The sequence below is a fragment of the Crassostrea angulata genome, chromosome 3 (assembly GCF_025612915.1).
Source record: "Crassostrea angulata isolate pt1a10 chromosome 3, ASM2561291v2, whole genome shotgun sequence".
Taxonomy (NCBI): domain Eukaryota; kingdom Metazoa; phylum Mollusca; class Bivalvia; order Ostreida; family Ostreidae; genus Magallana; species Magallana angulata.
The window spans coordinates 22,648,138-22,672,447 of NC_069113.1; the positions used below are offsets into that span (position 1 = coordinate 22,648,138).

Genomic DNA, 24,310 nt, shown 5'->3' on the forward strand with positions numbered 1-24,310 from the left:
TTACTGCCACTTTCATTATGATATTCATAAAGTGCTTTTAATGTTGCCATGTATATTAATTTTACTTTCTTTGCCTCTCCAGTCTGATATTACGGATTCCCGAATTCTCGTTTCTAACGATACTTTGGTGAGACTTGAGCAGACATATTTGGAAACATCGAGTAAACAACGTGAATCTTGGCCAAAACAATCTACATCCATCGAAGATATAGGTTGAAGAAAGTGGTATTTTGATTTATAATTTGAAAAGCGAAGATGCCGGCTGCTCCGAAGCAGAAGTCTGTGAATCATGGGGGAAAGAGGTCTGAATATCAGGATAAGGAGAAACCAACCCAGATTCGATTTAGCAACATCAATGCTGCTAAGGGTTTGTTTACATCGATCTTTCTATGGTTTTGAGGTGTAAATAGCCATGTTTTTGATAAAATAGAAAAACTTGAATTTGACACTGTATCATTTATGGTCTTAAGGAAAATAATGCAATTTTGAACCCAGGGGTTCATTATTTGTATTAATCAGCTGAGCAACAGAATGTTCCGGAAGAAACGTGCGCCGTCATGTCTTAGTTTAAGGATTTTGGAGATGAAAATGTCAGTATCATGGCATGTTCATAAAAATTCCATATTCCTACAATACAACACTTTTACTGAGTAAATCTTTCGATGATTATATTTATTGTCTTGTCTGTGTTTATAAATAAACTTTTATCACAGGGAATAAGCCTATTTTTTTAACTGAAAGCTCTTATAATAAAATGGGAAAAATAATGACAGACTTGACCAGGATATGAAACGGGGCCTCCTGAACCTCTATTCAGGTGCTCTACCAACTGAGATATCTGGCGCCGGTACCCGAACCAGTCTGATTGTCACATTACTACTCACTTAAATGATCTTCACCCTCAAAGATTACCCCATGCTCTTCCCCTGGCAGGAGTTTACCTGTCAATTCCAGGGGTTGGTCACGACACAACGGGATGGGAGAGATAATGACGGACCAGAAGGGAATTCAAATACCATATAGTTCAGTTGTAAGAGCACCTGACTACAGATTCAGGGGGCCCGGGTTCGAATCCTGGTCTGGTCCGTCATTATTAACTATTTAATAATGTATAATTTCACATAGATAATAATATTATTTGTTATCCAATCGCAAGGGGATAAGGCATTGCTGAAAGCCTGAATGTTGGTGTGTTAGTGTGTTTCCTAAAAGCCCTCATTTGCAGATTCCAGAAGCTTTGCATGCTTCTTAAGAATATAGTTAGGTCAAAGCCTATTCCAAATCATTTCTCAGTTCTTGAGCATGCAGTTGAGATATCCAATTTTACTATAAAATTTATAAAGATTTTTAAATTGTGTGTATGAAATAACAGTAGAAAGAACCATAGAACACATAAACAAATACTTAATTTGATTAAAAACACATCCCAGAAAGATTTCCATTTCAAGGGGATGCTCCAATTTGCAGTGCTTTTGTTATGTATTAAGTAATTGCTAGATTCACCAATGAATATGCATATTTTTATGGAATGATTTAAATGTTGTGACTTTGTTACATTGATAGCTGTGGCAGAGGCTGTAAGGACAAGCCTTGGGCCAAGAGGCATGGACAAAATGGTAAATATTTGTTTTGAAGACCAGCAAGCATAACTATCTTTAATGATCATGATATCATGAATTTTGTATACTAATTATGCATTATGACAAAATTATGAACTAAAGAATATCAGGATGTGTTCACAACTCCTTTTTTTTGTATATGAAATTATTGAAAAAAATAATGGTATAATTTGAAATAGCTGAGATTTCAACATTAAAAGACTAAATTAGAGGGTGAGTGAGTGCCATTTAAAAAATTGCTTTACTTTAAGTTTATACATATGTTGATATTACAGATTCAAGCTGCTAATGGAGATGTTACAATCACAAATGATGGAGCAACTATATTGAAGCAAATGCAAGTTTTACACCCAGCAGCAAAGATGGTAAATCAATTCATTGGAAACTAAGATAACAGCTCTATCCTCAAATTTTCCTCTTGAGAATTAAATGGCTCAATATTTATTTTTGTGCATCATTGCATTGATATGTTATTGACAAATCTGATGAGTGTAACTTGTTTGCTGATAATCCCCTTTGTTCCTTAGTTGGTGGAATTGTCTCATGCACAAGATGTGGAGGCTGGAGATGGTACTACTTCTGTTGTGGTCATTGCGGGAAGTCTCTTGGAGGCTTGTGCCAAACTTCTGTCCAAAGGTTTGTGTTTGGTACCAATCTGACTGTAAGAAAGAAAATTAGGCCATCTTTAAATGACAAGCAATATTCATATGAGTCAGTAACCGTTTGCCTGCATTTCTATTTGATAATTTATTTGGTCAATTATAATGTTCAAATGTTTGAAATATTAACACAGTTGAAAATTGATGCTACAACTATTATTATGGATATATTGACTTGTTAGACATGTTGAAATAAAACTGGTATAATGGGTGTTCATTTCTCATTGACAGGAATACACCCAACAAGTATATCCGAGTCATTCCAAAATGCGTCTGAGAAGTCCGTACAGGTTCTACAAGAAATTAGCACACCTTTAAAGCTGTCAGACAGAGATTCACTGTTAAAAAGTGCTTCCACCTCTTTGAATTCCAAGGTAAAGAAGAAGCACTTTCAGAGAACACACTATGCATAGGTTTAGAATCAATAGCAAATAATATTTATTGCTTACATGATATATCAAGGAAATACAGTATTTGCCAGAGATTGATTTATGAACATGATTCAGTGCAATTTTGAATGTAACTGTGCATATTTTGCAAAAAATGTCAATTTAGAAGAAGCTGGTTTCTACCATTCAAAAACACTAAAATAGGATACATTGCCAAATGAAATATTTTTATGGCTCCCCTTCGAAAAAGGGAGGGCATATTGCTTTGCTGCTGTCTGGCGGTTGGTAGGTCTACCAATAGTTTCCATTCATTTTTTTCGCAGAGGTAGCACGTATTGAAAGGAATTTGGTATACAGATGTATTATACACATTAATCTAGGTCAAGCTTGATTTTGGGTACAATCGTGCATTTTTTGACAGAATTATGCCCCTTTGACCTAGAGAAAAATTCCAATTATTTGTAGATTCTGTTAATTTTCTTTGCAGAGGTTGCACATATTAAAATGAAATTTGGGATACAGATTCATCATGATAAGTTCGATATTGGGTACGATCAAGCAATTTTTGCAGAGTTGCATGCCTTGGACTAGGAAAAATTCCAATTATTTGCACTTTCTTTTCATTTTGCTTTGTTGATGTTTCCAAGGGAGGGGGCATAAGTGTTTCACAAACATATTTTATATATTAAGTTTTTAGATCTTAAAATTTCTTTTTACAACATCAAAGGCCAGTGTTTTTTCATTGCCTATGCAGCTATGGCACATAGTAAGACAGTTGGTTAAATGCTACTTTATTTTCAGGTGAATGAATAGAATCTACCCGTCAAGTCGATTTAAAGTAAAACCTTCACAAGCTTTTTATTCTGATTGTCAAGTGAAGGTGTTCGCCCAAGAATTGAAAAAAGTAGCTTGCGAAGAACTGATTTTAATTGGACTTTTTACTCTTGAACTGCATACCCAAAGAAATGATAAATGTTAACATAATTCATCAGAAATCGTTTGTTTCTTTGTTGTAATAGGTAGTGTCCCAGTACTCCAGCATTCTGTCCCCACTGGCTGTAGATGCTGTGATGAAGGTAATAGACCCCGCCACTGCTACCAATGTGGATCTTCGAGATATCAAGATTGTCAAGCGCTTAGGGTAAGGAAGACTTAATCAAAAGGTTTTAGATCTTTTAGAAAACTTGTCTAATTTTCATTACATACTCTTGTTTGCAAAATCAGTCACAAAAACTTCTCAAAATATTTTTTTTAAATTTTAAATGCATTTTGATGATTAGGATGGAATAAAAGAAATTGAGAACTTATTTTAATTACTCATGGCTGTAAATGTTTTACTTTTGCAGTGGGACCATTGAGGACACAGAACTCATTGATGGTTTAGTGTTCAACCAGAAAGGAGGGGGACAGGGAGGTCCAAACAAAGTAGAGAAGGCCAAGATTGGACTCATCCAGTTCTGTATATCTCCCCCCAAAACAGATGTAAATAGTCTTTTACATTTGTGAAGTATTTCAGATCTTTTGTCTTTTTAATTAATGAAAAAAAATAGAGTCTATTTCAGACTAATATTTATGAGTGTAATGGACATTATGGTTTATATTTCTGTTCTTCAGATGGACAATTCTGTCATTGTATCAGACTATGCTCAAATGGACCGTGTTCTAAGGGAAGAAAGACAGTATATTCTTGATATTATTAAGAAGATCAAGAAGGCTGGGTGCAATGTCTTGTTAATACAGAAGTCTGTTCTGAGGTAAATAAATCATTCCTTGGAAAAGGAGAGCTCAGTAAAAGTACAGAGAGTGGTGACAATGGTAGAGATTCCTTTATTTTTTTACTTTGTGTCTCAATTTCTAATTTGGGTGTTTTCTCTACAGGGATGCTGTTAGTGATCTGGCTCTTCATTTCTTGGCAAAAATGAAAATTATGGTTGTCAAGGATATTGAAAGAGAAGATATTGAATTTATCTGCAAGGTAAATATGTTTAGATATCTATGTGTTTGAGCTACATGTGCATTTATCTCGAACTGAAGCAATTTGTTTCTAGTTGTCAGATACTTCATAATGTGAAAAGTGGTGTTTTTGTTGAAATGCTTAAGGAGGCTGGGGGGTCCAAAAAAAATTTCTCCAAAATTCACCAAATTTGCAAAAAATGTTTCATACAATCTTAATTTACATTTTAATATGGAAGACTACATCACAATCATTGTTAATTTATCATATATTGCATCTGAAGAAATTGCATATTATGTAAAAAAATAAATTATGAAAAATATTTGAAATATGAATAAAGGCAAAAAACATACCAATAACATCACAAAAAATTAACACAATAAGAAAAACTTAACATTATTTGTTATGAAGAAAAATATCACAATTTTACCAAAAATATATATGTCATAAAAATGCAAATATGTAAAACAAAAAAAAAGTAGCCACAAGATTATTTCCAAATTTTAACATAAAAAAAATAAAAACATGTGTAATAAAGATTGAGCATTTAAAAAAAATTTTGATGGTGAAATTAAATAAAAATAAATGAAAGGAAAATATTAGAACACACTATTTGGAGTTTTACAAGTTACCTCCCTTTGAAAAGTTAGAAAATGCTGATAAACAGCTAAAATGATTTTTTTGCCTCTTGTAACTCTTGGTTTACCATCAATTGACTCTTTAAATAGTGCTTCAATACCATCATATCCATTTCTTTCAAAAGACAATTTCAGTACGATGTAAGAGTTATAAAACATTAAAGTGAAAATCTTTTTTGTATAGAGGTAAAAGCGCCTTCAAATGGCAGCCACCCCCCAGCCTCGTTAAAGCTAAAGTAATGTTTAATGATGTTTTCGTTTTGTTAATGATATTTTGGATTTATCAGAGTGTTGGATGCCGACCTGTAGCCAGCTTAGACCACTTTTTACCAGAGAACCTTGGAAGTGCAGACCTTGTAGAAGAGGTTCAAACAGGCTCTAGTAAAATTGTGAAGGTAAATGATTATTTGTTCTTGTATGTAAGTTTGGGTTACAGGTAGATGATTATTTTACATTTGAAGCTTTGTGATAAAAAATGTTTTGTATTTCAAATTATCTTTACACTGTTGTACTTAATGCACCATGTAAAGTTTAACAGTAACATGTAAGTTTTTAAACTTAAAAACCAATCACCTTTTACTTATAATCATTTATTATCTATACAGATTACCGGAATTGCTAACCCTGGCAGAACTGTGACAGTCTTAATACGAGGATCAAACAAATTAGTTCTAGAGGAAGCCGACAGATCCATTCATGATGCTTTATGCGTCATCAGATGTTTGGTCAAAAAAAGGTAAATACATGTACATTTACAATACTTCAAAATCTACACTAAGGCCAAAAATAAAATAAGTGGCATTGAAACTCGTAATGCAGAAGCATTATGGGGCAGTGCTTTGAGAAACTTAGCAAATAATTTCTTGTGGCCAAATCAATGGAAAGTCGTGAATGAATTTAACAAGCCAGTGATAAAAATTGCATGTACAGAGTATGTGACCTTTCTGTATAGTATGGTATCTATTGGAAACGAATTTTACAGAGACTTATCTTAACAGTTTTTTGCTGTCTCTGTAATGTCATTTTCCTTGCCAATTCTCTAAGTCATTAAATAAATTGTATAGTTTACAGACTTGATGTTCAGCAATGTACTTGTTTGTAAATCTTTTGATTTGTGTGATATTTATGATTTTCAGGGCATTGATTGCGGGCGGAGGGGTGCCAGAAACTGAGCTGTCTCTGCAGTTAAATGATTATGCCAACACCCTGACAGGAATGGAGCAGTATTGTTTCAGAGCTTTTGCGGAAGCATTGGAAGTTATTCCCATTACCCTTGCTGAAAATGCTGGGCTGAACCCCATTGCTACAGTGACAGAGCTGAGGAACAGACACTCGGAAGGAGAGAAAACGGCCGGTATCAATGTTAGAAAGGTACAGACACTGTGTACAAAATGTCACAAGCTGAAAGAAACATGTTCATGTAGTAAATTTCGTTTTCAGTGTGCAAGCATCCTTGTTCATTTGTAAACAAATGTATTCATTTGTAAACAAATGTATAATTATCAGTAGATCAGATTTTACCTTTTGCATGCTGGGATTAATAAATCCATGTGTTTTGCATTAGTACAGGAGGTTTTATCAACACCATGCACATTTTTCTGTTTTCAGGGAGCAATTACCAACATTTTGGAAGAAAATGTAGTTCAACCATTGTTAGTTAGCACTAGTGCTATTCATCTGGCAACAGAGACTGTCAAAAGCATTATGAAAATTGATGATATTGTAAGTATATGCACATTTACATCTTTTTTGCCTGAATAAGCATATGTTCTCAAGTTTTATGAGCAATATTATTCCATTGCACAAACTGTATCATCCAAAGAATACTATTACTTCTAAGGTTTGTTACTGACTGACTACAGAAATAAATTGGGTTGATCAATCTCATAGACGACTGGCTTCGCCTTGCCTCGCCATAAGTTTAATCAACCCAACATATTTCTATAGTTAGTCAGTAACAAAAGGCAGCTACTCCAAATATTTTAAGAACTTACAGCACACGGGTTCTGTATTAAATGGTATAAAATGTCGAAATAAGTAGGCGAAGCGTCGGCCATATTACCCATTATTAATTCTTGCTGAACTTACATAGAGATATATGAGGCAGTCGCGTGTAATGTTTAAACCAATGAAAGTGTGACATTTCAGTCCAAGGAAAAACGAATGTATTTGGATGTGTTTGTGTGAGGATGTACATGTAGCTTGTTGGGGCAAAGTTAAAAGAAAATTTTAAGGAAATGTCGAAGTTTGCATTCAGTGATATTTAGTAACCATATTCATTTTAAAATATGTGGTTGATACATTGCTTCTCAAGATACCTGTATCTGATACTAATTAAGAGTATACAATTGAATCAAATTCAATGTGCAAGTAACAATGGGACATGATAAATGAACGAGTTAATTTTACATTGGACATAATAAATGAATAAGTACTGGTATATTTTACAAGACTTAAAGTGATTCAAGGATAGGTCCAATCTCACAGTTTACTATTATACATTTATCCTTGTTTAGAGTGAGGTTACTGTGGGCTTGTAAAGTTCAAGATAATCACATATGATTTCCTTTCATGAATGAATGCTTCATTTTGGAGTGCTCTCAATTAGAATGAATTGCATCTTTTTTAAGACATGTACATGTAAATGTATATTACCATACACAAATGTGGTGTTACCTTCATTTGAAAATGTTGCCAGTCGTGATGTAAGAAATGTATTACTTGTGTGTAAATATGTATTTGTTGTTACTTTTCAGGTTAACTGTGCAAGATAAGAGGATTGATAGTGTAGCAACTCATAGTTCACTGCCCCCGCCAATGTTATTTATGTGTCTGCAGGACATCTCTTGACTTCAACCCCTGGAGTATATGAATAAAAATGAATTTGATGGAAAATCTATATAAATTATCCCATTGTATACAAATGCTTGGAACAAACTTGAACAATTTTATAATAAAAATGAGTGATTTGATACGGATTTTCATTATTTACATTGAATGGGAAATTTCTACGGAAGAGATTTAAGTTTGTATATGTTGACTATATATATCAGTACAGACTACAGTGTACTTGTACAATGCACTTTTTGATGACATAATTATGTATTACAAATACACAATAATGTTTAAAGATAACCAAACTTGTTGAGTGAAAGTGAATAATCTGTGAAATGAATGACAGCGTATTAGATGTACCCCTATCAGACATCCTGATTGATAATAATGCATAGACTATGGGATGAAATTCTGGTTAAAAGAGATCAATGACCAGTAGAATATTTTAGGGTCATGACACATTATCTCTAAGTTAATGGTATATACATATACCTATTTACTGGCTATAAGGACAACTGCAAATTTCTTGTTCCCTGAGAAGGTACATTTGTAAATACTTGCATTTCCTGAGCCAAGGGGAAACAGTGGCTGTCTCGGAACAATAAACTTGCTATCACCCTGAGCCTCATAGCTAGTAAGTTGGTACCGTATATTATTAAACTGAAGAAAACTTTATTTTTGGCATTGCAGTTTGTTAATGGTTAACAAGTTCAAGTTTATAAAGTGACTCCAATAACACCAAAAATACTGAGATTAAAAGCAAGGAAAAGTAAATGCTGTCACTCTATAGTTTTATTTAATCGTTAGTTTTCTATTGGTTTCATCATTGTTAATGGTAAACAAGTTCTAGTTATTGGACTTTGAAGTTTATAAAGTGACTCCAGTAACACTAAAAATGCTGAGATTAAAAGCAAGGAAAATAGAATGCTGCCACTATTCAAAAACTACACAGAGGTATAATAAGAAGTGATAGTGATATGACAGCATTAATTGTGATTGCTGTAAAAGCAACAGCAGTTCAATAAATTAATGCCATTATGAACTTAATGACTATTTAAAACATAGGTTTCATCTGAATTAAAATCGATCAGCAAAATTGATAATGTGCAACCACAATACTTGCCTACATCAAGTTTGATCTCTATCGATTTGGTATAGATGTTGATTGCCAATATATGAGCTATATGCCCTTGTTGCCTCAATACCTTAAAATGATTACAATTTGTCATTGGAGAATATTTTGTGACACCCAACTCATACAAAATATATTCTGTGTTGGTTCATACAGGTTTAAGGTACCCCACTAACTCTAGACTTGTACTTTTTAAGACACTACATCACAAGATGGCGATTTAAGGTACTTCACTACACCAAGACTTATGCTTTTTCAGATGTATATCGTAACAGCTCATTGGTTAAAGTATCGGGCTTGTGAACCGCAGGTCATGAGTTCGAATCTGCCTGGGGCTTTTGTTCATGTTTACTGAATGAAATTTTTAAAAGTATCATTTATTATCTAAAATTGCACTTTTTTCACCTATTTGACACATAAACTTCTTATCCATCATGCTATCTATCATAATCAAGTTATTTTCTGCTGATTTGAGAAACTATTTCAAGGTGTAGTGAGGTACACTGTACCTTAAATATTTTGTGAAACTTTTCATATCTTTCGATTGGGATGTATAATGTTGTAGCTCAGTGATTAAAATACTGGGCTTAATCTGAACCGCAGATCATGAGTTTGAATCTGCCTGGAGCTTTTGCTCATGTTTACTGACTTAAATTTTCGAAAATGTAATTTTTCATCCAAGATTGAACATTTTTTTGCGTATTTGACTTAAATATCTTCTTATCAATTATGATAAATATAATTGGTATAATATAACATTATAAATAATTCCAACAGTTTGAAGAAATTCCTCTGTAGATGCATTTGTATGCCCTCAGTGCTAGAGAAGTTGACCAGTTGGTTACTGAAATAATGATAAATATAGAATTTTCAAAATAATCTTTTTTGACTGTGGATACATCTGCAGTTTTATTCTTTGCAGAAAAATGCCTGCAACCCACATGAACTTTTATTTGCATGTATCTTTTGGATATAAATTAAGGGAATGTTTAATTTATGAAAGAGTGCTGATGTTTTGAGGAAAAAGATGATATCTATATATACAAAGCAGTAGCATTCCTCTGACAGAATCTTCTAGAAAGGTAGAATTTAATTATCATTTAAATTTTTAATTCCAATAAGGATATGCCCTTGTGATAATGAAATTTGTCTATGGCCTCCATTTGGGAGTATCGTAACACATCAATAATCGCATGACTGTCAATTCAGGGGACCATGCTAATTAAGTGTAAAAGTGGCATTTACTATGCTGTTTCATTTAATATACAATTTATATCATGATATATCAATAACTTTACATACATGTAAAATATTTGGTAATAACAGATGCATCCTTTCATGAACGTTTAAATCCATTGATATTTTCGTAAATGCGTAATGACCAGAATGACATCTGTGCATGAGGAAATAACCTGTTGTATCCTATAAGCTGTTCATGTATTGGTATATAAATTCCCTTTGCTTTGTTTTGGGAAATCAAGACAAAGTTCACTTCTGTCTATGTCAAAAAGGAAAAAGAAATATCCTGGTTTTATTTTTATTTTTGTGATCAATACATGAAGTGCAATATTTAACAAAAGTCATAGATTGTTGCATAGAGATAACAATCTTACATTTGAGACCTTTTCAAATCCATTCCAAGGGACATTATCTTCTTTAAGGCCATTGCAATGACTATTCCATAATAACTATATGTATTATGTACTATATCCATTGCTTTTTTTTCTTTTTTAATATCCATGACTTCCAAATAATATTAATATTTTCAAATACAATATTTATGGCGTAACATGTTGAAATAAAGGGCATTTTATTCATAAAGATGAGTATTATTGTTTCATGCAGATTAAAGGTATGGATTTCTAATTCCCAAACGTTCACAAGAACTTGCGCAAATTAGATCTGAATGGACACTGGCATATACATTGTACATATAAATTTTCTACAAACAAAAGGTACCAATGTACAAATTATACATACTTCTCTTGGTTATCAATATATATTCTAGACTTACTCTTACATTTTTTTTTATCAGATACCCTCATTTCATCTCAAAATAGCTTTGAAAAGCTAAGAGAAAGAACATGGGTGAATAAAGCAGATAAGAGAAAAAAAATGGATATTATAAAAGTACAGCCTAAAATTTGTAGCATAGTTTTCCAAAATTGAGAGGTTTTTAGAGATTATGGTGTATAAAAATTGTTGTTCAATTACAATATATACACCAGGGTACTGTGGTTTCATCAATATTCGTTGAATACCAATTTTCGTGGATTTCTTTGTTGAGTTGATCCATGAAATTAAATGTTCATTGAAATGCAATTTCTATTAACATTTTGTATTGATAGGGTCATTGGCCACGAATTTACGTATCCTTGAAACTGTGATTTTCACTTTATCCACGAAAATTGATACCCTTGAATATTAATGAAACCATGCACAGTATATTTCAGTTGAAACATTTCAATATGCATAATCTCTACTTACTTCTCCCATGTTCTTTTCACTTTCTATAAAGCTGTTAATTTCTTCATAAAATCTAAAACTTACATAATTGTTCTAATGATCAACGGTAAAAGAATCAAAACATGTATATATACACTATACAGTGTATATATATACCTGTATTTTTACATGTAATACTTTTGTTTTAAAAAATTACAATTAAAATCCAATATACAGGTATTGTAAATATTCCAAAAATTACAATGCAATTCATTATTAATTTTTGTGAGACACGCAATATAAAGACTAGTATCTTGACTGAATGGAATACATACAATTTATGGGTTCATCTCTATGTACCGGTATCTATAATTTTAAAAAAGCCAGCAAATAGTGGTTTCACATTAAAACACATCTTTTTTTTTTAGGTCCATGAAACCACAAGGTAATACATGTATATAACATAAAATGTACGTAGTACATGGAGCAAAGCTCTATAATTACAACATATTTATCTACGGTAAATATGGAATGGCGAAATGACAACATCAGAAGACGTGAAAAATGAGCTTGATTGTGAGGCAACTTGTTGTTACAATGATATACACACATGAAAATGAGGAGCCTGTTGGACTGTCATCTAGATATCACAGGTATTCCTGACCCAAGCAAAGTTTAATACTCTTCTTGGCAAGCCAGGAGATATCTATCAATTCCTTAGCGACTCGCATCAATATTACAAGGGACTCATGGCTGCTTCAAGCAGGAATTCACACAATGTGCCATACTAAATTACATGTAACAAAGTATGTCAATTTTCAAAACAAATACTTGTAGGAGGCGAAAACATTTCAAGAAATACTGTTTATCTTGTAAAATAAAAAGTCAAGCAATAAAAGAACATCACCACTTCCTAATTCCTATGTAGTCATATCACATGATTTACAGACTAGATCTACATGGCAATATGTATATATATTGCAAACAAATTCAACAATCTTTGTTCAACTCTTAGTTATTCCCATTCACATTCTTGTAAACCTCTCAGGTGACTGCACGATCAGTTCCACTGCATTTTTATTATGACAATTACTATTCAAAAATCAGATATACGGTAGGTAATATTACAAATACTGCTACTTATAAATACAAAGTTATTTTCAGTGCATCATCATCTGAAACCCACAGTCAGTCTTTCTTACTACACTGTAATTGATTGTTGGCAAGTTCACTGAACTTATTTCCTTAGTTTCATGTTTATTCATTATCCTCATTCAACCAATGAGAGAGGTAAGCTCTTTATATAACAAAGGTCACGTTTAACATAGCATGCTACTGTTCACGGGTTTTTAGGTTGGTGATCGAGATTTCCATCACAAAAGTGAAGGAGCTAATCAGAATAGAGCATGAAATATTCATGATAGTGAGAGGTTTAATGAGTTGCACTACCCTATATATAGTCATCAAGTACTATGCAAGACTGGCCTTGGGTTTCAGACTTGTGCATATAAAATTAAGAATACAGCTTTAAACATACATGTATATATGCCATGCATTTTTAAAGATTAGAAAGTAGAATGTTAGGAAGTTGATTTAAAAAAATAGTATGCCTTAGTACTTCTATTTACATGTATATGCATAGTCAACAGAACTGTGAACATGCCAATCTCCGTCAAAAAGATTCATTCGAGCGTGATGGGACTTGAATAAAAATCAAGGATGCAAATCCACAATAATTAACATTCAAGAGTAAGAGTACACGTAAAAGTTGTACTGATACCAGTCACATAATTAAGACAGGAAATGATTAATTCAGTATCACAAACACAACACTACTTTTACAACACCACTCTCTGTATACTTCTATAAAGTGTGTGGAGATCAGACGTCAAAATCTCAACTAATTTTGTTCATTTTAAAATCCAACCAAATTTGTGAGTTATTACAATGTAGATATACAAGTATGTTTTTATCAATTTGCTGAAAACTGACAGTCGTTTTGTTATACAGCAAATTAACTTATACATATCGATTAAAAAGACTGCAAGGTTTAAATGTAAACTTTACATGTATAATGTATCTCACATATGTACATGCACAATTAAATTATAAGATACGATTAAACATCAATTAACAACCCCTTTACCTATTTTCTTAAAAACCACTATAGAGATCAAACAATTTTGAAATTTTTTACATGCATATCACTGTTTCATATTTTTAATGTACATTGCCAGTTGAATTTTTACCCTATAAAATTGTGTAAATGTTGTTGCACACAAAATGTTTAAAGACACAGAGCCACGTTTCATATGTGGTACAATACATCACTATGAAACAACTTGTTTTACTTTATCAGTGCAAAAAATGTAACAGATGTTTGATGTAATAACATCATACAGTCTTGTGACAAAGTGTATCTATATAGGGCACTAGTTCGGAGAGATATAGTACATGCGTACGGATACAGCAGTAGGGTTTTGCACTAATGACCTCTCTATCAATGAACTTGCACTAGTTACTAGACAAACAAAATATTTGAACACTACTTGCCCTCCGGTATAACAATCAGCCGTTTCCCCCCACATGTATGGTCTCATGGTATAAAGTCCACATTGTCATCAGATCATGTACAATCTAACAATACTTGACATTTCTTTCGTTTTTTTATTATCTACGAACTTGCATGTAAATAATGACTTACCCTAGTTAACAGTTAAAATTATTTCATGACAGATAAAAGAAAAATTTCAGTTTATCAATGCCCCCTTTAAATATTTGCAATGATTCTATTCTCAAACATACCAGGTAATAATTGAATACAATGTATTGTTACAAATACTTGTATACAATATAGAAAGGGTTTTTCGTTTAACTTTTGTTGGTTATTTATCTTTTCCCTCTAAATAATACTGATCAAATCTGGTATAAACCAAAATGTGAAAGTGTTTCTAATTACTTTGTCTAGCAATTGCACATTATCAGCAAATGGGAAAACAAGTTGAGATAGATCTCTTTTTCAAAAAAAAAAGGCTCTAGATAAATGAATTCTGTATAAATAAGACACGCAGGACATAAATTACTGGAAATCAATAAAACAATAATCTATACAGAAAAAAAGGTTCCTAAGTGTAGGTGAATATCAATACAATTCATGATAAAAGCTATCTCTCATTATGCCGAGATAAGAGCAGAGCAGGGGTACCAGGAAAGTGGCACCTATTGACACCAAGTAGTACGTAATGAATTTCTGTGGCACCTCCGAACCTTCTCTTCTCTGGGCCTGTATATCCTTCTTGTCAATTTTGTATAGCCTGCACAGAAAATGAATAGCCATAGGTTTCACAATGGCTCGTATGGCAGCTAGGATTAATACTCCTATAACAGTTCTCAGTAAACTGAGATAGACCCAGTTCCAGGTGAGGGGTGGTATCGGATAGGGCTGGATCTGTCTGGATTTGGTGAGCCAGCCTAGCTGGTAGAAAAGCCAGTATCCAGATGTCACACCTCCACAAATGCCATGCACATTAGCTGTGTCAGCTCTAGCAGTATTCCAGATCTTCTGTTTGGGGTAGACCCAGCAGAATAAGAAGTAACACCCTACAAAGACAAGTGGGCCAAGTGGGTGGGTCACAATTAGAAGGTCCAAGTCATGAACCCAAGGGAGGACTGATGGGATGATCAGGCATCCAAAAGCCACCCCTGCTAACACATCCTAAAACAAGAAATAAGAAAACTGAATATGGCATTTTAAAAACTGCAGCAATTACAATAAGGAAAACATATAGCTATTATCATGGCGAATTACTGAATATAATACATGTACATGTAATTAAAACATAAAAATGCTGAGTGAACTTGAATATTTTTCCTTCATAATGATGGACAAAGGTCACCTCATTTAAAGACCTACCAACTTTTTCATGTACTTTAATTCTAAAATATTGGTTTACCGTACTTGTACCTTTAATGAACTGTTTTACACATACCAGTAATCTATTTTTGTAGCGGATGTACTTTTTTACAGACATTCACTGTTATGATTAAGAACATTTACATAACAAATAAGTCAACCAACTACAAAATCCTCTTTTCTCCCTGGAATTTGTGCATGTCAATAGAGTGAACAAGTCCCGGACTGTACAACCCTAACCTATTAAATATTTAATCCTTCTGACATTTACACAGTCAATTTATGAGAGTCAGAAGAAAACCTACCAATAAAGGTCAATTGTTTAATATTTCAGCTTTGTATGACAGACATTTTTTAAGGAACACAGTACGATTTCACATCGTAAAAGGATATCATCTTGTTCCCTTTCCCTTAAACTTTTTTCAAATGCAAAAAAAAGAAGGAAAGAATCATACATACACGTATCTTATGAAAAAAAGCAAGGAGAGAAAAAAGTACATGTACATGTAATCATGTATGTAAAAAATTAACATCCTTATTAGTTATTAGCATGATCAGATGTACTCGTCATTAATTACATGTACATATCTAATGACATACCAGAACTGTGTGCATTCCTAGATATATTCTGCTGCAACACACCAGAGACATCCATAATGTGGCACACACAAATCCAAATACTAGGGGTATCTGTTGTATTAAGACAAAACAAAAACTGTCAATGAAAATGTAGCATTACATAACATCATTACATTTTTTTACTAACATACACTCTAAATGTATATAAATGCAACTGTTAGTATATGAAGTAAATCATAAGTTTGCCTCATGCCCTGAATATGATTTGAACATCACCAAAGCAAAAAATAATTGTGATTTTACACCACATGTTGCACAGCGAATGTAAATTGACAGTTTTCAACTTTTCATCGGCTTTTCCCATAGGTATCTGGGATGGAAGTGGGGGAACATAATTACCGTAAAAGTAGAAATAGCATTAGTGCATTTTTCATTCCAAAAGCTTACCAGAAAAGAACATGAAGGAAGGGGGATAAATGAGGTTATAATATGTGATCAAAAGATTTATGAAAGAATGAGAGTTTTATCCAATTAGTTGTGTGTTATCCATAATCCATCCCCAATGGCTAGGGTGTACAAACTCCATAGCTCATCATACTCTGTCACTTCAAATCACAAATGAAAAAAAAAAATAATCAAGATGTATTAAATGCAGATTGAGTTTTCCTTTTTGATACATTATAGAGTATGGAGGAATTATAAGGAAGATGTACTGTCCATACCAGGATGCATGTAACAGAATCTCCCTGAAGTGGTAAATTGTATGAAACAAAGGAGGCTTTTAAACAAAACAATATAACTGAGTTTTCATTTGTTTCAGCATCCTTTAAAGTAGGTTACATAGGCTCATATTACACATTTCAATTGTATTAAATATCACTCAAATTGTGCCTCTCTTACTAAATTTCACCTTAACTGCTCTTTATTTATAAAACATAATAAACAGTTGTACATGTACTTCAATGTGTACAGAAAGGATAACCTTTCCTTTATAAGAGATTGTCTTTTTAATAAACCTATTATAGTTTTTGAGCCCAGCTATAGGACTCTGTGCATGACCTACATGTATCTATAACTGTATACCCGGTACATACAATGTCTTCGGCCATAGTTTAAAGAACAACTTACCTATAATTCTTGTTTTTAAACATCTTAGCTAGCCATATGTCCGATTCGGTTTTCTAAACACCATAAGTAAATAGATCTAACCTTATTTTAATTATGCTAACCAGCCTGAGCACGTAATGTAAAAAAAAAAAGAAAAAAAAAAAAGGTTTCGATCATTTCAATCACACGTGCTTGTCTGTATATGCATACCTTTTAAAAAATTTTATTACACTTCATACACATGATTTCTGGTTATGTCTGTGACTTCATGCAGGAAAATGACAATGACGAATTTAAAAAGATTGATATGCATATAATCTTATTCTCCATATCAGCAAATTTAAAAAATGACGGCTAAGGCATATTTGCAAGCTTTCATGTCATGAGAATGCACTTTAGCAAGAATTAGTCAAATCTCCCTATTAGGTGTGGTCAAAACGAAGAAATTAATTTACACAGTACTTGACTTAGTACTTATGCACTGCACATACAAACAAATTGAAAATAACAAGTAAATTTGTTCAGCCAATAACGGATGGATTTTCTGTTGACTTTATTGGTACAGTAAGGTTGGGTATGATCCCTTGTTGTGTGAATGGAATAAGCTAGGTCTTGGTATGTGTCAATACTGATCAATACCGTATTCTGAAAATCTACATATAAATAATTATATTTTCATGGAAACTGATTATCTTCTACTTAGGTATTCTTGCATTAAAAACCATTAGGCATGCTCAAATCACATGAAATGCAATTCCACTTAAATTTCAACAAATTTACATATAAATTATGTAAAACTGAAAATCATGCATAATGCACATGGTGGCAAAAACTGAACATTTTTTTCTAGGTCAGGCAGACACATCAGGCATTAAGCTCCACTAAGAAAAGAAATGAAGTCAGCATGTATATTTAAAGATCACGTGAGGGAGACATGCCGTGTTCATCAGATGATTATATACGAGTAAGCCTTCTGACAATGTAAGGGATAGGTATATATACACCACAGCGTACTCTAACACACCTGATGGGTCAACAGTTCAACTCGACCACTGTTATCTCTTTAACAATGGACTTTCTACTTATTAAAGATGATTATATACTTCATTCCATTGAATGAATTTGAATTATTGGGGGGGGGGGGGGTTAAAAATATGTAGACAAAACAGTTCATTGTGGAAACAACCCGGAAAATTTTCCTTTGATAGTTTAATAGTCTACTCAACATATATATGGTACATACATACATTCAACCGAAACTTAAAATACAAGTGAGTCTTTAATATACAAGTATACTGCCATACATTACACAATTAATCATTCAGTTTGTATTATTATGTGTACAAACAGTTTTCATCTTTCTGTGGCTATGCACAGTGCTACAAGCACCTGTAACTACCGCCCAGTACCCTGGTATTTAAAACACACTATTCATCTCCTACGACAAGCTTTTACTGTGACACACTGCACTCAATGAACATTATCATTACAAAGAGTACAAACACTATACTCACGTGCCTTAACAATGAATCTAATATATATTTTATACTTTTTCTTTGTATCAACAGTACCAGCTGACAGCATGGATTGGATTCTGCCGTCATGCAGTTTAGTTACTCCTATAGCATGATCATTTATTCATAAAATATAACTGTGAGGTAAATGCCCTAGCTTGCACAGGAGCTCTTATCACAGATTCCATTTGTCCTTCAAGATAGTCCATGAAAATCTTTAAATGCAGGAAGTAACATTTTTGATAATCGCCAGTTTAATAGTACAATGTACCACAATGCCCTAGTGTGCCATATGTTTCTTGGCTAATCATCAAATTACTATATATTCTATCTGCACAAAACCATGCAGATGGTTGCTGAACAGAATACAATAAATGTATTACCATGACTTATCATTATACTAACAAGTTTATTAGGCTAAGTATGTGCAGTAGTCGTAAACACTGTAGATGGGTCCATTATTCAGAAATACACCAAACAACTACCCAGTAAACACAGGTGGAACCATAAAAGTAACTATTAATAGATTCTTTGAAAAATTTGAAGTGGCTGGACTGGTGGTGGCATAGGATAAAGAGAAGACAGGGAGGAGTTCTACTATTGCTTTCTATTATACTGTAGTGTACAGTACAAGGAAACACAGAACTTTATTGCTGCTAGGTTAAAGATCTTCATGTCTTATCAGTGCGAAGTTTAAAAGGCATTAGTACATGAAGTATGTAAAACATTGATTAATGGGTTCTTATTATGCCTAAAATGTTATTTGAATGTCTATATATGTAATAGGTGCACTAATTCGTATATGGCAATTTCCAAAGGGATTCCCCATGGGCATTGGCTGAGAAATAGATTCTAACATATATATGTTTCACTTATTTACATGTCTGATCATTTACCTGGAGCTCAACCAACATTCAGTATTATCTTTTGGCCCTGACAAAGTCATTAAGTGTAGGTAATTATTCCAACATTTTACAAGAGATATATATATAGTTAGCTGACACAAATAGATTTTTTTCTTAGTCTACATTGAAAAAATAACAATTACCGGGTATTCAGTTTTCAATCAAAGAAGATTTCTGTTCCAATGCTCCTAAATGTCGCAAATGCAATAAATAAAAATTTAAAAATTCCCAAGCTGTTAAATACCCATATATATCCATATTCATTACTATGGAATGATGATCCATGGTGTTTAAATACTTCAACATAATATGTTATACATTGTAGTACAAAAATAGATACCAGTACCGGTACCTGGAAACAGGACAATCATAGTGACAGACCTTTTGACAATGTCTTCCTCTTTCATCATGCTCTAGACTTAATATCATTTAGTTAGAAAACTCAATCTTTAATATGTGTGGGTTTTTTTTGTACATTTACCAATTGGGAATGGTATCTATATACCTATGCAGACCCCATATCAAACATTCTTTTCTCCATTTCCCTAGAGACTATCAAACAAAAAGGACTTCAATTCATATTAACATATATAAGTATATATATAATATCCTTCACATTAATTAACAATTCCTATAACTATCATATTCATATATGCATATTGTAGATTCCTTATTAGTCCCCTACCGGTTTTCACTGGAGGGGACTATAGCTTTCCTCTGCATCCGTCAGTCCGTCCGTCGTCTATCTGTCTGTCTGTCCCACTTCAGTTTTCCACACTTTTTTCTTTATGCGTTTGAGGAATAATATGAAATTTGCTGAACAGCTTCAAAATGTCAAACTACAGATCAAGTTTACACTTTTGTAGCGTCTGGTTGACATATTTTTGAGAAAATTAATTTTTTATATTCCAATCTTTTTATGTTCGGGTTCGATATTCTGCATAACAGTGCATTGTTTTCACAATTTCCACAAACCGGTAGGGGACGTGTATTGCTTTTGCATTGCTCTCAGAATGCTTGTTTTTTACACAATTTTTTAATTCCGTGATTCAAATGTTTTGTCTCAAATCATGGGAACATAAAATCATGACGGAAAATTTTTATCTTAGTTTCATTATATAATTACATCCGTTCTAAAATTAAAATCCACAGGATGTGCTTCTCACTATTGATCACGGATATTCATTCCTTGCATTTAATTAGGAATCTACGGCATTCAGGAAGTGTTTCTGAATTTCACACATTTCAACTAATGTTTGAAAATGAGTTTGCCTGATATGGAACTTTAAATAAAGCAATTACAATACATGTAATTTATTATAAAAGACTATATGGCTTGGTAGTAAATTTAGTAGGCTGGAGATCTTGTACACCTAATTAATCTCATTCATGCCATGCATGTTATGATCACACCTTTGAACATTTGGGAGTTACAACCTGAAATAAGATGACATTCATGTCAAACTTTCTCCTTACCTCATAGTATCTATGCAAGAGGATAAGAAGACTGAATGGTATAACTGTTCCAACAGTCGCATGTGTAGAAGGCATTCCATATTCTAAGCTATAGCGGCTCTCTAACTTAATCACTGGGGGAGAAGCTGGGCGAGGCCAACATATAATGTCTTTTAACGCCTGCCCTGCCCACATTGCAACATGCCAAATAAAGGCCATCTGTCGCATCAGAGTTCCATCAAAATTCCAATGTACGAATGGAAAAAAAATTAAATAGAAAATCTCATTTCCAAGACTTGCGCCGAAATGAAAAAGGATGAAATACAGTTTGTTAGTAATCTTAAACGATGACTTTCCTAAATCCTCTTCTTCATTTTTTTCTTTCCCGTGGGCCTGATTAGGAGAAACCGAGCCATTTTTCTCTTGACAATGAATAACCTCGTCAACAGTATATCCATTCTTCACATAGCCATTTGACTTCAGAACATCTGAAACTCCAGCCTCTCCGTTCGCTTTACTGAATCCATTCCTAAGACGAACAGAATCTGACTGGCTTTGCTGTGTACCGTTTTCTATTTTTTTGTTTTCATTTGCCGTATCAGTATCAGAGAAATCTACACCACATCGTTTTTGAAACTCTGCAACAAGTTCGGGACTTTTCAGATAATTAAAAATTTTCGTAACTCCCTCCATTGCTATATTGTAGCCGTGTTCGTATCCCACTTTCCGTAATTTACTCAAAAAGTCGCTTCTTCATTGATGAATCCATTTTCAGCCCACTTGCCTTTTTATTACTCCGAACTCCTTTCTCGACTGCTTTCGTCTAAAACGGAAGTACAACGGTGACCTCTATTTCGTTGTATTGAAGAAAGACAACTCTGTACCAGTATATACGTCCCTGTCTGTTCATATCGATTATGTCATATGATTTTATAGTGTTTCCGATTTGTACTGGGGTAATAATTGTATATTTTGCGATTTATATTAATATGCATATAATTTCCATTGTCTTAATTTTCTCTGACGATATTCATATTTATGTCTCTGATCCAAGGCGGATCCATCGGGTAACGTTGCCACCATTCCGTATTTTTATTTTTTTTGGCATCTGTTAATTTTCATTGCAATCTTTGTAGATTGTTAAAATTTAGCATGCAGAAAGAATTAAGATAATTGATTAATTAATGTTTTATGCGTATATATTACACCGGGTTAAGAAACTGTGTTGAATTTATTCTAATTAACTAGTTAAAACTTAATTGTGACATTTTATTATCAATGTAACGTTAAATGAGAGAACATCACTGCGTTTAACAGTGTTTAACAAAATTCAAATTGATCAATCCGAAGAACAATTTTAATGAAATTTTTCATGTATATATGTTTATTTAAGATTTTTAGCCTTATATATTTCCCGTAGTACAGAACTACATGGGTGTTTGTAAGCTGGTATGTCTTTATCAAATATTTAAATCTCTCTCTCTCTCTCTCTCTCTCTCTCTCTCTCTCTCTCTCTCTCTCTCTCTCTCTCTCTCTTCTTGCAGCTGGGGAAAGTTCTATCCTTCAACAAATGTTTATTTTGCTTGCTGTTTTACAGCCTCCCTGTAATTATCGTACGAAACTCGCACGATTCAGAGCGACCAATGTGCGATATCTTGCGTCGTTATGAGACTGCTGTACTATGAAAGCGACTGTTGTAAAATTATGCGATAGGATCGCACGAAAGACTAGATGATCGGAGGATTGAACGTGCGCCAATGCCATAGGACGTGCGGCGCTCGTCCGATAATGCTTTTCACCGCACGAATGCTCGAGCGAGTCAGAGGGGGTATATATACATGTCCCGCCCGTTTCCGACGCTCTTCAGTAGAAATAGTTGAAAAAAGAAACTGCCCGAGAAGATAACAGAGGCAACAGCCAAAATGTCTTATATTATGTCTCTTTTACCACAACATTGTTGGGGCGAATTCAAGACGAGCCAACACCATCAGTAGAAGCGAAAATGTCACGGGGCGAAAATAACCCTGTATCCAGTATATACTAGTGGCGAAGCATGGAAACTGAAACCGATAAATCTTGCAATGATCGTAAAATGTTGCAAGATTACATGAGACACGTTGAGCAACAGTCTCATGGTCGCACAACAGACGCATTTAAACAGCTGCAATTTATCTTACGATCTTTAGAAGTCGTGCATCGCTCTTGCGATTACACAAAACGTTGTAAAGCGTTCGTAGTAATGTTCGTTCGTACAGAAATTTAGATCACATTCGGTCGCGTCTGAATAGTATGCATGTCCAGTATTTTGAGGAGACTTGATGCAACCACAAACACACATGCAACGAATGCGAGAGCTCGTGCAACGTATGCGATAGCTCGCGCCAAGCCAAACAAATCCGACCGCAAAGAGTTGTAAAGTGCTCGTGCGCCAATTATGAAAGGGGCTTTAGAAACGCTGAAAATACAATTCCTACGAAAGTTTCAAATGCAACGTTTTCTCAGACGTCCGCGTCAATTTCCTCCTTACGGAAACTAATCTAACTACTTATTTTGCAATAACTAACTAACTAAAACAGCCAACTAACGGCTCAGGTTGCTTAACTAAAGCACTCAACTAAAAGTTATCTAAAAGGTATCTAAAGCAGGTCTTGGTAACTAAAGCTGCTTTCCAACTGCTAAGTTTGCGGTAATTAAAGCACTCAACAAATTGTTCAGATTGCTTAACTAAATCAGCCAACTGTAATTGCTCTGGTTGTTGTAACTAATGCAGCTTAGCCTAACTAACTTCTCAGGTTGCGGTAACTAAAAAAGTTAAACAACTGCCCAGGTCAAATTCACTAAAATAATCTAACTCACTGATCAGATTGCGGTAACAAAAACAGCAAACTGCCCAGGTTGCAGTCACTAGAGCAGCTAACTACTCAAGTTGCGGTAACTAGTGCAGCCAACTAACTGTGGTCAAGTTGTGTAATTAAAGCAACCAACTAAATGCTAATTGTGCGGTAACGTAAACAGCCAAATAACTGTTCAGATTACGGTAACTATATTTACGCTAAAAAAAACTTAGGAAATATGTGTAGGAATGTTTCAATTAGAGGGATAACTTACCATCAGACGTGAATAAGCATAAATTAAGTTTATGAAATAACTGTTTTGTTTGTCTGTT

At 33.6% G+C, this 24,310-nt stretch overlaps 2 protein-coding genes across 2 annotated transcripts; one reads left to right on the forward strand and one right to left on the reverse strand.

Annotated features, from left to right (window-relative positions):
- Positions 1–118: 118 nt before the first annotated feature.
- Positions 119–8,231, forward strand: LOC128177328 (T-complex protein 1 subunit delta-like). Its single transcript, XM_052844012.1, has 14 exons — positions 119–367; positions 1,564–1,616; positions 1,895–1,984; positions 2,147–2,255; positions 2,510–2,652; positions 3,687–3,808; positions 4,014–4,149; positions 4,282–4,421; positions 4,546–4,642; positions 5,547–5,654; positions 5,865–5,995; positions 6,396–6,630; positions 6,868–6,981; positions 8,016–8,231. The coding sequence occupies exons 1-14, from the start codon at positions 256–258 to the stop codon at positions 8,031–8,033; spliced, it is 1,608 nt and encodes a 535-aa protein (XP_052699972.1). The 5' UTR covers positions 119–255; the 3' UTR covers positions 8,034–8,231.
- A 5,828-nt stretch (positions 8,232–14,059) lies between these two features.
- LOC128177333 (sphingosine-1-phosphate phosphatase 2-like) lies at positions 14,060–21,985 on the reverse strand. Its single transcript, XM_052844016.1, has 3 exons — positions 21,166–21,985; positions 16,185–16,274; positions 14,060–15,386 (listed from the first exon to the last, which is right to left on the reverse strand). Exons 1-3 carry the CDS (start codon positions 21,835–21,837, stop codon positions 14,814–14,816), a joined length of 1,335 nt encoding a protein of 444 aa, XP_052699976.1. The 5' UTR covers positions 21,838–21,985; the 3' UTR covers positions 14,060–14,813.
- Between the last annotated feature and the right edge of the window lie 2,325 nt (positions 21,986–24,310).

Coding starts and splice junctions, on each gene's coding strand:
- LOC128177333 (XM_052844016.1), bottom strand. CDS start 21,837: ATGGAGGGAGTTACGAAAATTTTTAATTATCTGAAAAGTCCCGAACTT. Junction 16,275..21,165: donor TCTTGCATAGATACTATGAG/GTAAGGAGAAAG, acceptor TTAATACAACAG/ATACCCCTAGTATTTGGATT. Junction 15,387..16,184: donor TAGGAATGCACACAGTTCTG/GTATGTCATTAG, acceptor TTCTTGTTTTAG/GATGTGTTAGCAGGGGTGGC.
- LOC128177328 (XM_052844012.1), top strand. CDS start 256: ATGCCGGCTGCTCCGAAGCAGAAGTCTGTGAATCATGGGGGAAAGAGG. Junction 368..1,563: donor CAACATCAATGCTGCTAAGG/GTTTGTTTACAT, acceptor TTACATTGATAG/CTGTGGCAGAGGCTGTAAGG. Junction 1,617..1,894: donor CAAGAGGCATGGACAAAATG/GTAAATATTTGT, acceptor TTGATATTACAG/ATTCAAGCTGCTAATGGAGA.